This window comes from Rhipicephalus sanguineus, chromosome 2 (genome assembly GCF_013339695.2).
Source record: "Rhipicephalus sanguineus isolate Rsan-2018 chromosome 2, BIME_Rsan_1.4, whole genome shotgun sequence".
Classification (NCBI taxonomy): domain Eukaryota; kingdom Metazoa; phylum Arthropoda; class Arachnida; order Ixodida; family Ixodidae; genus Rhipicephalus; species Rhipicephalus sanguineus.
Window position 1 is genome coordinate 87073760 of NC_051177.1, and position 14027 is coordinate 87087786.

Consider the following 14027-nt stretch of genomic DNA (forward strand, 5'->3'; position numbering starts at 1 on the left):
CATATGAGATGGTAAGGCTTCTAAGGTGCTGCAGCAGAACTGGTCACTGAGAGATCCGCAAGACTATTATCAGGATTCATTTCTCTAGCCTCAGTTTTTCCTTGCTCAAGAAAGGAAAGAATACCCTGACTGATGACTAGTTTCAAGATCATAACTCTATCAATACCCTGAACAAGAGGTGAGGTGCCCTAATGATGATGATGATGACGCAAACTTTATTGGGGTCCAGAGAAGATGCGGGGGGACCCCGCGCCACCCGGCTAGTCCCGCGTAGGGACCGCCAAGCCGAGCTGGCGGCCCGTTGGCGGGCACTCTGGACGGCCAGGATTTGGTCATGGAGTTCTGGGCTGCGCAAGAGCGCTGCCCACCTGTCCTCGCTGAAGGCGGAGCCGATGGCTTCACATTCCCATAACACATGGTTCAATGTTGCTAATAGTCCACAGCCAGGGTAGTCCGCACTGGCATACTGTTCAGGGTATATTGCATGAAGAACCGCAGGGTTAGGATACGCACGGGCTTGTAATAGTCTATGGGTAACTGCCCTCGCCCTACACAAGGCATGACCTCGCTGTTTTCTGCACATGCAGGCACACCATCATGGACAAGCTCAAGTTCGGGTGCCTCGAGCTGGGCAAGTGGCCGCTCACCTCCACGGACTGGAACCCCGTCTCCTCCGGCAGGCCTGGCAGCCGATGCACGCACCTTCTGGCGCATGTCACCCACTCAGGATGAGGGTGTTGACTTTGCTGAGAACTTTGGCTCCTCTGTTGAGTCTGGATGTGCAAAGAGAAAGGTACGTTTACACTTACTTTAGCAACCATATCCATGTTCATTTCAATCACATTCATAATGAGACGTGCTAGGGTGCTTGAACTGACAATTCATTAATCTAGTGACCAGTGCATGTTCGGTGCTGAAAGTTGGCTTTGACTTTATAAATTGATGTACAGGTCAGCACAGTACCTTCTCCCTGCAATTCAAAGCATTTACATGCATTATTTGAACCGAGAATTCACTGATTCATCAGACATTCGGCCCTGAGCTATTAACCAGTTACCATTAGGGAATCTAATTAGAACTAACAGACAAGAAAGCCAAGGAAAGTATAGGGGATGTTCCTGCGACCTTCGAATTCGAAGGTCGCAGGTTCGTTCCTTGCCAGCGGCAAGTTATGTTTTTGTCCACTTTACTTTCTTCACATTTACATCCTAATTACTACAAATAACATCCCCTATACTTTCCTTGACTTCCTTGTCTGTTAGTTCTAATCAATGTTGTGTCTAGCAAAGAAAGACGAGCCCTTAAAATTCCCTTTCTTTCGTTTATTAGAGAATTTGCAATTTAGGAGAAATAAAGTAAGCATCAATGTACTATTGTCTGAAATTGAGATGCGTATCTCATTCTCAACTGCAGCGGGTGCTGTACAAGTGCATGTGGAAGGAGTGCGGTGAACGGTTCTCCACCTGCAAGGATGTTGAAAGGCACGTTCGTGTAAAGCACCTTGGGTAAGTTCCTCTTTCTGTCTATGCGTACATATACTTATGCTAGTGTGTTTTGTGCTCAAAAATCAGCATTGGAATGCAAATAAAGATAGTATCCTAAATTTATCTGGACGATTTGAATATGGCACTTCCATTTATCAGCGTAGATCTCATGAAAATCGAAAGCATGACAAAAAAGGAAAATTACGGAAAGAGGGACAAATGAATTACATTTCTTTGAAGCAACTGCCACAGTAACATGAAATCATGCTGCAAATCAATGGATATGTAGCTGGGCTTTGAAATGCATCATAAGCAGCCTACTAGTCTGAGAAAACAATACATACCCAAAGCTTTACCGCATGATACCTCATAGTAGGCATGTAGCGCTCAGCTGGTTGGAGTGCATGAGCTGCTGTCTCCCAGAATATACCTATGATCAGTGCATTTCATTATTTGTGCTTACAAATAGAAGCGGGAATTGTCACAAGCCACACGTTGGATTGGTCATAGGCACTGTGCCAGAGGACAGCATGATGACGACATTGAATTGCAGCTTCCGAGGCCACCCAGATTTCAGCACCTGCTGCATTTTTTTGTTTGGTCTCTTTCACTTATAGGCGTGGTGATGAGAGTGAGGATTCCGCATCAAGTGATCATGAGGAAGAGTTCTATTATACGGAAAGTGAGGAGGACGACGATATAGAGAGTGACTCCGGCAGCACCCTTCTCGGAGAGCATGGCGAATGCACGCACAACGTCTACACTTCGGCACCCACCCTCAGCCACCTTGACATGGCAAGGCCACCACACGAGGACCCACAGTACCAGATGCTTGCAAGGGTGTGTACACGTCATTATTTTTGTTTTTGTCACACGTAATGGGAGCCGTGCCACTGTAAATGGAAAGCCAAGGTGTTTTTTGGGCAAGTGCACTCTTTGGTGTGTTGCAATTATTAGAAAGCAAATTAACATGTAGGAAACGAGCACTGCAGGCCATACGGACATAGACTGCAGGGCAAAGAAGCGCACATTTTTCTTATTCGCTCCACATTGTGACTGTCTTCACACCATAGCTTTAATGCAGGAAGCCGGATAATGGTAAAGGCAAAGGTATTGAGCTGACAAGCCTTTACATGGACATAACTTCTGAACATGGTTCACAGGTCAACTACATAAGCTTTATAAATGGTGGCATTGCTCTGTTTAAGTACTTGTTTATACTTCTGAGCAAGCTACAGTCCACATGCATCTTTCAGGTATAGCTGCATTTCTTTCGTGACAAAGGTGACCAAACAGTGGGCATCCTTGGAAAATGCATTACTTCTTACTGATAAAACGGCATGAACGAGAAGCTGTTTCATTTACAGAAGGGATTTAGAGGGGATTTAGAGGAATCCCCTCGAGCTAACAAAAGCATGAATTATCCGTACAAAGATTCCATAGCAGCAGAAGTAAAAGAGGCATTTATTTTGCTGCTCGAGATGTACCGCAACGTATGCGCTGAAATACTGACGTTACGCAAATTATATTTGTCTTTTAGAGTGCCGTTCCTGCATCCCCGCCCAACCCGTCATCAGCATCACCTATCAACATTCCCACAGTGCAGCGGTCTTTCTCATGGCAGCCACACGCCAGTGCACCAACAGCTATGGTCTGTCTTACAGCTACTCCCATTTCACCCCTCCTCATTCCTTGAGAATGTGTCTTCCTTTTGCCTCTGGTTGTGCCTTTGGTTTGTGTTTTATAGCTACGGCAGCTTGTGAGGGAAATTACTGTTTGGCTATCAGAGCTTATCATCAGAGTTCAGTTCCCTTTTGTTTCTTTTTGTTAACCCTTTGCGATCCGAAACATTTACCCATCATCTGTCCATTCTAATGTGAAACTCAAGAAATCAAAGCTCAAGTAAAAAGAAGTTTACTTACTCATTTAGAGATGACGCATAATGCAATGGGAAAACACGTGCGTGAATCGACCACGAAACTTGTCAAGCAGTGACTGACCACGAGCCACTGCAGCTGTGTTGCATTGTCGGAAGGGGCCCGACAACGGACCGCAAAGGGTTAAACATTATTTCTTTCGAGAAAAAATTGTTGCCATTTCAACCATACAAACTCACAGATAAGTTGAAAATAACATCGTCAATGTCATATAAATGTCCTTAATAAGCATGCATCTCAAGAGGTCACGACTATAGTTCGGAAATGACAACCGTGGCTTAGGAATATGTGTGAATAAAAAAATTGAGCTACACTGCCATTTTGACATGCGCTTAGCAGGTCTTTGTATCATGACAGTGTGCACTTACAGAGCTGCATTTTGAAACTATAGCACACATCCGGAAGACATGAGGGCGCTTAAATGGACAAACACTCCAGGCCTCCTTCCACTTGATTGACCCATCTTCATCTTAGTTTTGGCTGCTGGCTCTGTACAGACGCGAGGATTTTTTTTTTATCATGTGACGGTTTGTTACACTTATGAAATGCCAAATGTGTCTGATGCATATAGACACCCATTTCTTCAGGTTGACTATGGCAGCATGAGTTTACTCTGTACAAATACAAATTTTTAGAACTTATTGCCAGCAAAAAGGGCGAGCAATTTAAAACGCGCCGGTCAAAAAGCTGGCACTACTATTTTGTTTCCATGCTGCCCTATGCACCTTTGTTCCTTGCTCTAAAGGTGAAGGCGTGCCATCTTGGCCAGAGTTCAGTTCTTTTGCAACACTAAGTGGGAGTGGCTCAAGTGTTTAGTAAAAAAAAGCCAAGATGTGTAGCAATCAAGAAAGGACAGACAACCATGGCCATGAACTTATGATAAAAGACTTACCAGATATAAAATAAAAAACTGAAATCTACAAAAACATTTGGTACCTTTTATTTATGTGTATTTTTTTTCTGTCTTCACCTGTCAGAGGTTTATTCCTAACTGTCCATTGATTGGCCTAGACTTGAAGTTCTTTCCATGCATAAAGTGAAGCGGTATTTTAATCAAGCCCAGAAACTGTCAAGGGGCATTAGAAATAGGGCAAGAGTTTACCTGAGAAAAGGCAGAGAGTGGAGTTCGAGTAATTAGCCTGCCACTCTGCTTACAGCAAATGAGAAAAGATGAAAAGTTGGGGTGTGGTGAGTGAAATAAGGTTTGGCAGACTTCTTCGTGTATGAAGGTTCCATTCACAGCCTTGAATACAAGAAATAATAACGTGGAGTGCCGAGTGTAAAGATAAGGAGCATTTACCAGGTAGCACACTATGTAAACTCTGTCCTTTAGACAAAGCCTAAGCCAGTTGTGAGCCATGTACTATCAGTGTCAAATGAAACGCGAACAGCGGCAAGCATTAGCAAGTGGTATAGCGCGTGCTGTTCAGTCATCACCATTGACAGGCGCGCACATCCGCTATGGCAGCACTGCACCATGCCACTATAGTGCAATATTTTTCGCTTCTAGTCCTGATATTTCAAAGGAAGAACATAAAAATAAAAGAAAATAAACTTGAAACGACCAAGTGCGTTCTGCACACCCACACAGGCTGCAATTATCACCGTATCAGAACTGGAACAGAAGGAAAAATATCGCAATATAGTGGAATGGTGCAGTGCTGCCAATCCTGGTGCCTGCCAGCAGGGGCGTAGCCAGAAATTTTTTCCGGGGGGGGGGGGGGGGGGAGGGGATGAACCCCCCCCAACCACCCCCTTGGCTACGCCCCTGCCTGCCAGTAGTGATGACTGGATGCCACACACTATAGCATTGGTAATGCTTGCCACTGTTCGGGTTTCATTTGAATAGTACCTTTGAGATAATTACTGTACGTCAGACCCACTCCTACTCACAGGTGTGTCCCCTTTTCTATTGGCAGGTCTCGCCACAAAAATTCATGCGCCTGAGCCCCAAGACCCTGTCAGTCTCACCAAAAAGCTCGCCACTTCACCGGAGGGTTCGTTCGGAAAGCCGCAAGTGCCGCAAGGTCCACGGCATGGAGAACAAGGACATGTGGTGCACTCAGTGCAAGTGGAAAAAGGCCTGCAGCCGCTACGTCGATTGAGCCCTCTCACTCCTCTCTTCCTTTCTTATGTTTTTACCACTACTCACAAGTTGTGTGCAACCGCCGTCATAATCATGGTGCGTCCAAATTTGTTCATCTCCTCACAGTTTGTGTTGTTGCATTAAGTTGTGCTGCAGGCTGCTTATTGGCACGCTCTACCGTGACGTAAGATTACAAGGAGAGGGCCCGGTTTGATTTAGCATGGATAAACTTTACGTGCTAGCATGGAGACATGTCTGTCCAAAGAGAGTGATTTAGCATGTCTTGCGTGATTTAGCATGTCTTGCTTGAAAGGTCATCGTGAATGTTAAACGCTCTGTGCATCCTTAACCAGTGACAAACCTTGTAGTCACCTTGACTGTTTCCAGTCATGCTGTCATTGCGAGAATTTTTTTTAATAGCAAAAATGTACAATTGGACAGAAGCAAGATGAAATTAGTTCAAGCAGTACAGTCAGTTAATTGCAAACAGTGTAAAATGGGCATATAGGATGTTATGGTTATGAGGTCTTACAATACTGAGTTTATATGAAAGCCGATATTTGATAAAAGCACGGTTGCTGAATATGGATAATGACACATTCCTCCTTTCAGCTTATGACATCAGGAGGAAAGCTTGCTATATATAGTGTGGTGGTGGCAAATTCTGCTTTTGCCAATTTATTTGTACAAAATGCGTGGCCTGCAGTACTGTACATAGCGTTTTCTTGGCATGTTTACTATGTGGCCATCATCAACACATTTCTCTATTTTAACATTATTCCCCCAACGACCACTGTTTCATCACAAAAAAACATTCAGAGATGCCACCAGCCAATTTTTTTGTGGCTGCTATCTCATGCTTGCTCTAAGAGCTGGTCCACAAATGCCTATATCGCCAGCAGTGGACAGTTGGTCACTAATCGCAGTTGGTCCAGTGTTGCTAGTGATGCTCACAGAGCACTTCAAACGAGCTCTGTTACATTTATCTTCTTTGAAGTTGTAACACAGGCAAGCTGAGAAACATCCTAGCACTGCTGATTGAGCTGAGTTGAAGCTGCATTTGTCAAATTCAAGTGTATTTGTACTGCAGCTAACGATGGCCTGCATGTCCCGGGCAATATTGATGCGGATGGGTCGAAATTTGTTTTGCCGACATTGTTTGTTGAGACGAGATGTGTTTGTTGCAGGGGTGCTGCTTTGAGCTCACACACTTTCTCTTGCTTGCAATTTGTCTCACTTGTGCCTTGCAGTATAAAGTGTCTGGAAGCAGGAGGTGCCCACAAGTGTATGGTCACGCAAAGAGCAGGCACTCGTGAAGCAAATGAAAACAAAAGCCAGATTCAACATTAATCACTCGATTACTCGTGGCAGGCTCTTGCAAGTCATTAGAGACATCCAGCATAGCAAAGACATACTCGCACTGATGCATACCACAATAGCATAGGACACATTCGGCAATAGCAGCATCGATGACATTATCCTGTAACACTGTAACAACACTCTGAACACTAGAAACATTCTTCCATTGTATAGCTCTTTAAAAAAGGTAACGCACAAAAAAAAATGTGATGACATTAGCAATACAAGCAAAAGCAGGGTGATATGTTGGTGTGATGCAGCATGTGAGGAAACTACTGCTGAGCAGCTGAAACAGTGCTCTGGCAGCTATCAAGCACCTCACTATGCTGACACAATGTGGAGCACTGTTGGTGGCACTGCAGGCATGTGGCCCCTTGCTGGTGCACGAGATGAGATCGAAGAAAAGCTGTCGGTATACGCGACTTGAAGTTTGCTGTTCGTTCTGCTCAGACAACTGTATGCACACAGCTGTACAGCATAAACACTCATTTTTATGTGCGTGGCATTCGTGCCACACACAGGCCGTGCATGCATTGGCAATACCTCAGCAGCTTTCACAAAAAGAACAAAGTGTCATGAGGAAATGCCACCACTGCTGCTTCTTGTGTCTGTGTATTGAACTACTCTATGTATTTTTACGTATGCTAGTGCATGTCTCTGCTATGGTAAAGGTGTCTCTTGGACGATAAATTTAAGCCGAACTGTCAATATGTTTTACTTGATAGATTAGACTAGAAGCCAAGGTTTATGTCAGGCTAACTACCGGAATCTTATGTTAGTGCAATTTGGCACACACTTGTGAAATGCTAGGTCTTGAATGTCTTGCAATAGCCTGCACTGTGCTCAAGACTTGTGTGTGCTGCATCGGCATGCACCAAGAAAATGCACATTCGCGTGCCACTTAGTTTACAAACATGATCATCTTGTGCCACAAGAAACAAGTTTTTAATTATTTCTCCATACCACTCAGAATCCTCATTTTGCTGCAGAGGCTGAAACAAAAGCATGCCAGCTGCCTCGTGGGGCAAATCAGAAGCTAAGGTGAAATGCAGCCAACTCAATAGAGCAGGTGAAAGCAACTCAAGCGTGCCAATAGCGTCTGATCAGAGGTACTGCGAAAGCCTTGAGCACATTTGCTGTCAAGAGGAGCTGGCAAGGCATTGTTGTATGGCCTGGACAAGGCTAGCACCAGGCACAACCTAATTAAGAGATCATCCAGAGGTGTTCAAATTTCAATTCATTCTTACGTAAAAACCACGTGGTGGAAACTTCACATGTTTTCCTTGTTTCGTTGCCATGTTCGTCTTGCAGCACATGATAACTGCTCTGTCATCACTGCTGTAATGCCTAGCACAGAATATCAGTCATATTTTGGTGGCAACCGCATTTAATACATTCCAACCGGAATTACATTGGGGTCATTACACATATTGAAATAGCCACATTGAAATGAGGAAATATTGACGCTCTAAATATGGCAATGTGGTAATTCTAAATGGGCGCAATGTGTTATTATGTGGAACAGATCGACTTCTTTGGTTGCCCATCACCAGCTTTTCAACTTGCAACATGCATACAACGAATCTGTTTGTTGGCACACTAGTCTCACATTATACATTGCTTGGTACTCTCGCTAGGCCCTGTCCAGGTCATCTTGAGCTGATGCAGTGTTGCCATGTGTAGTAGAGCTGTAGCAACTTGGCGGGGTCACTGGGACTGAAGTGTGCCTTGCCTAGTAGCCAAACAGCCAACAGCAATCGTAACCCCAGAAGAACAGCTGTGGGTTGACAAAACACTTGGAATCTCGGGTACGCGCCACTCCCGCAGTAGAGTGTGCAACACCCTGCCTCACAGTCCATCAGAATGCCATCCGACATGTCTCTTGATATATTGCCCAAGTGCTCCATTGTATCAGAATTTGCCCTATGAGTGTACATAGAGGGGTTTGCTATCATTCATCTTGAAAAAATAAACAAAACTGTTGCCATCAATAAATGAATTTCCAGCACGTGGGCCATAATACATCTACGTAGAAAGCTATATGTGTAAGAATGTCTCTGTGTTGACCTTGGAAGCTGCGACTTCCTATTCACTGCGCAGTCCACCCGCCATGGTGGTCTAGTGGTTATGGTGCTTGACTGCTGACCCGAAGGTCGCGGGATTGAATCCCGGCCGCGGCGGTCACCTTTTCCATGGAGGCAAAAATACTTTAGGCCCATGTACTAGGATTTAAGTGCACGTTGAACAACGCCAGGTGGTCGAAATTTCTGGAGCCCTCCACTACAGCGTCCCTCATAATCGTATCATGGTTTTGGGATGTTAAACCCCAACAATTACTATTATTATCACGGCACAGTCATCCAAGATAATAATTGAAAACAACCTACTTCATTTCATTTCAAGTTACTTCATTTTGTACAACCAGTGAACACTACAGAACTTCTTACAGGCCTTGAGACGTTGAGCAGCAATGCAGCCAATAAGTGAAATACTTCATTTTCTTTTAACAGAGCGCAGTCAAAAACTAAAGTAAGACAGCCACATCAAATGAAAACGCACAGTTCTCGATTTGCCATTGCAGTCCGGCCTACTGCTGTCAAAGTCTTTGTTGTGAGGGTAGATTGCTGTGGCAAATAGATTACACAGCAGCATGCAAGCTGTGCAGGTTTACAAATGCCAGTTCATAGGCCTCCTGTGCCTGTCTTGAAGTAGGATTAAGCACAGTATGATTTTTACTAGATCACTGGTAATGTTCAAATGTCACTGCACAGTGTACCGGTTTTCATCCTTCTGACAAAATTTTCATGGCACAACATAACTGGTGGCTTTGTGGTAATGAGGCAACATTAATTGTTTGAATATGTGACAAGAACACGAGTCCAAACAATTGCATCTGCTTTCACATGACATGGCCACTGACAAAACATTTTTGCAAATTGCTTTGGTCAGCTTGTTACCCATTGTGACAGTGCCCTCGCTGAAATGTCCACATTATACATTACAAAACAGGTAAAACATAGCACTGCAGTACGTTGTCATGTTTTAAAAAGTTTTCATGTCAAAACAGCTTGCTTGGTTTGACAGCTTGCTTGGAGCACATAAAAGTCTGTGGAAGAGTGGTCACTCTGGACATTACGGGTGGCATTCCAATGCACTGTGACTGCATGCCGAATGGTCTCACAGAAGGTGTCATAGTGTGTGTCTGTGCTGTCCTGTGCCTCAGTGTGTACACATACAAGAGAACTGCTATTGAAATAGATGAAGATAACCGGTGCCAGATTTGTAGGGTTAGTTCACCAGTAAGCTGAACAGTTGTGTGGAGCTGATTAATCAATTGCTGTCTTGATATGATCATGCGGCAATGTCTGATGCATGCAGCAGGTGTGGAACTAGTATTGACCATTGGTCGTGGATGTTATCCTGTTATTTTGAACAGGTCTCGATGCTCCGGAAGGAGGGAGCTGTTGACTGACACAAGGTGCACAGTTCTTTACTGTGCCAAAAACAGTCGTATGCAAGCAAAGGTTTCATTACAGTGCAGAATTGGGGCACCTATGCATCACATTTTTTACCAATTACTCTTAGCAGCATTTTCGCTTTGCTTAACCTTTCAGGATCCCGGGGCCGAGCTGCGCCCTTCCGCGCATCTTGTGTCAACACTGCCGAGAAGAAAAACTACCTGTTGAGGCTGTATCTCAGATGTCTTAATCTTCTAGGCACAGCAATTTGTGAAGAATTCGGTACGCCAAAATTTAGTTCGCAAACTAGGCATCAGCAATATTTATGTTGAGTCTTTTGTCACATACATAGAATGTACTGCAAATCTTTAACATGATGCATCGTTTTTGCATCAGCTCGTACCTTTGTGCAGTCAGCAGTTGCCACACTCCGTTGCGACCCACTCTGAAACTCTTTGCATGACTTAGAAGCATGCAATATGACGTCTTTGCAATACCTTCATGACTTTTGTCATACAAACTGTTTGTTGATAGCAAGCTTGCAGGATAGTTTTTTTTTTCACACTAAAAACTGGAGGGCTGAGTCAGAATTCTTGCTTCTCAATGATCTGTGCACAGATTTGTTCTTGTTGGTCTTGACAGAATAAGCTGTTCTAGAGTGGAAACTGTTGTAGTGGTCTGTTCATATGGCCAGCCGTGGTGCGTCAGACAAATGTTGCATGACAACTTGCGATAATTATGTGTTGGTTGCCATGATAGGAGCATAAAACAGGTCAAAAGCAGCTTCTACCCTCAGTGGAGCAAAAGACATGGTGCCTTGAAAAGGTTACAGAAAAAAAAAAAGATTTGTTAAGGGAATGGCACTGTGCTACATTTCTGTATATAGCTGCAATATTGATGTTGTTGAAGTGCATATTTTATGACAAAGTGTACACATAAATGTTCTGTCATAACAGCAGGCAGTCACAGATGTTTCTTTTTATATATATACATATAAATGTTTGCTGGATGTCCGAAGAGCAAAAAGAAAAAGCATCTTTTTGTATCTTGAATAAGATATATATCTATATACAAACTAATGTTCATAATGTACATAGTACCGTTCTGCGTAGTGTTTGACGAGTCTGTGAAGAGTAAATAAAGTAAAAGAAGAAAAGCTGCTTGTAAATTATGTAAAAAAGATCAAACATAAATTATTCACGACAAAAAACGAAACCCAACCAAACATACAGGAAAGCCCAGTGGTACTTTGAGTAAAATCCAGTCAGAGAAATGTGTACTTATGAGCTGTACATAACTATGTTTTACTCGAGCCAATGTCCTGCCTTGTACATATACTTTTAGAGAATATATATGCAGCTGCGTAGAGGAACATGGTTGGCACAGCAATTCCGATCTCCAGGAGTCAGGCCTGCTAATAGAGATGGCTATGATACTGATGCATGTCAAATATGCAATTTTTCCGAGTTTTCAGTGCTCAAGAGATGAATAAGTTTTCCAAGTAGCAGTCCCAGTTTTCTGTGACTCCTAATCATTTTAATTCTTGCCGAGTGCCTGCATTCAATCCTTTGCGAGAAGACATTGTGACGATAGAAAGTCCATGCGACCATTATTGCAGGGTGGGGCATGGTGACAAGGATTGTATTACCATTTACGTTAATATATTTGCTAACTTGAGCATTTCAGAAATGGTTGCCCACTATTAAATGAAATAAAAACGCGATAATTTGTGCTGGAATCGCAACTTATACAACTATGCACTCATCCCAAGAATGCTACCTGTGCTGTCGGCAGCCCACTTCTCAGCTCGACTGGTGCAGTGTTTTTGATGGTGCAAATCAGAGTGTTTTGGATGGAGTGTTTTTGGTTCAGTTTTAGCTCCACTTAGCCTCGGGACATCAGCCATTAATGATTGCTCACTCTGCCCACAGCTGATAAAGTTAGCCTAATGATTTCGTGTTTTTAATGAGTTTATATCCAAAAATGCATTGGCGAGTATGATCAGCCCGACTGCAAAATTATGGAGATGCCAGGGCACGCTGGCTCTGTGGGGCCACATTGATAGCAAAGTGAGCGTTCTTGTATTGCTTGGTCAAGACTGCACCTTTCGCGACTACTTTCCTTAGAGTACTGCATCCACCTGGCTAATGCTGCTGCAAACGCAGTCACATAATGGAGTAGCCGTTTGGAGCTTGGCCTCCGAGATCCTTGATGCATGATTCACTGCCACTGTCAACTGCACAGTGATGTATACTTCAAAATTTGCTGCGCTGGCGTGAAAAGCACCGAGTTCACACACAGTATGGCAATTAAGTGACTGACGCAGCTAATCCAGAAGCATTTTGCCTTTTTTTTATTTTACAAGCCTTCTGCTTTGTGAGCACTTAGCTCTTGCTCAGCAACACCAGGACTTAGCAGCCAGGAGAGGCAAATGACTGAACACAGACAGAACAAAATGCTCAGCCAAAACACTCTATTGATGACCGTTGTTGGAAACTGACAGCTTCTACGAGTGGGCATAGAAAGCTTATCGTGCCATTCTGGAATTGTAAAACTAAAGTCAAGGGATACAGCGACACAAGAAAAGAAATCTGCGGAGAAAAGAAAAGTTGATAGATGAACATTTCACGCACAAAAGAACACTCTCAGTATATGTATGTCAATGCAGGTGCTTCGCCGAGCACCGAGATTCTTTTGCAAGTCTCATAAATCATTTAAAAGGCAGTTTCCCCGTCACACCATCATTTGAAAAGTGACAAGTAGCGGTAACATATTATGCGTAACCAACGCATCATTTTCAACCTTAAACCATGAGGAAAATCAAAGCAAGAATTTAATGGCTCTGCTCATCGAAGCTCTCTAGGAATTTTGGTGCAGGCAGCAAGCGCAATATGCAGTTTAGGCTGCTACCAGCAACGTTATAGAGTAATAGAGAGCTTTGAGGGGTTCTTTCTGACTGGCCCTTGACTTCAATGCACGACACGCATTGCTGTTCGAGATATGAGCCCGAGCTCAAAGGTATGGGAATGGAAAAGTCCTGATGCAATGTGTTCTCCCAGCGTGCCACATTATATGGCCGCCCTCCCCACCTACATGTTTTGAGTCTATAAATTAACGATGCTATTTTGTTGTTATTATCCACAATTCTGTGTTGCACTCCCTGCTAAACTTGCCTGCTTGCTTCATCTTGCACTATATCAAGAAACCGTGAATGTGTAGTTGCAATACATTGTCTAGTACCGGAGATGTTTCTAGTATCTTTGTGCACAGAGTGTCATTACATACTCCTTGCATGTCGTTGACCCAATGCTATGTGCAAGAAACTGTACATACAAAAAACATTATCACCTGTTTCTCCCATCTCCTTGTTTTGACTGTATCTTGAAATGAAAAAAAGTATGTGTTTCAACCTAAATATTTTTTCCTCTTGAAGTTTAAATAAATGTCTTCTTAAATATACTGACAACAGTGGTGTGGTCTGTTTCATGTCAATGTACTTCACCCGCATATCCTGCCACAGGAATTGTGAGCGATTTACAAGCAGTACAACATGTAAGCACTGTGTGGACGTTTACAAAAGGCGTAGCCTATTTGATAAGACTGATTGTTTCACCACACTACTGAATACGACAACCACTCTAGCAGGTGGCAACAAGTTATGTTCAAACTCGTGTGTTCACTGAAATCTGATTGGGTGTTTCAT

General features: G+C 43.5%; 1 protein-coding gene across 2 annotated transcripts in view; it reads left to right on the forward strand.

Moving 5' to 3' along the window:
- The window catches only part of LOC119383305 (zinc finger protein 704), a 120454-nt gene extending 106664 nt beyond the window's left edge, over nt 1-13790 (forward strand). The window contains exons 3-7 of one of the 2 annotated variants that reach the window (XM_037651378.2): nt 588-793; nt 1414-1505; nt 2102-2324; nt 3025-3135; nt 5341-13790. In XM_037651378.2, coding sequence (XP_037507306.1) covers nt 588-793; nt 1414-1505; nt 2102-2324; nt 3025-3135; nt 5341-5526 — 818 coding nt within the window. In that variant the 3' untranslated portion in view covers nt 5527-13790. The remainder of the gene's footprint in view (nt 1-587; nt 794-1413; nt 1506-2101; nt 2325-3024; nt 3136-5340) is intronic. The other variant, XM_037651379.2, reaches the window with a different exon arrangement.
- Nucleotides 13791-14027: the final 237 nt, after the last annotated feature.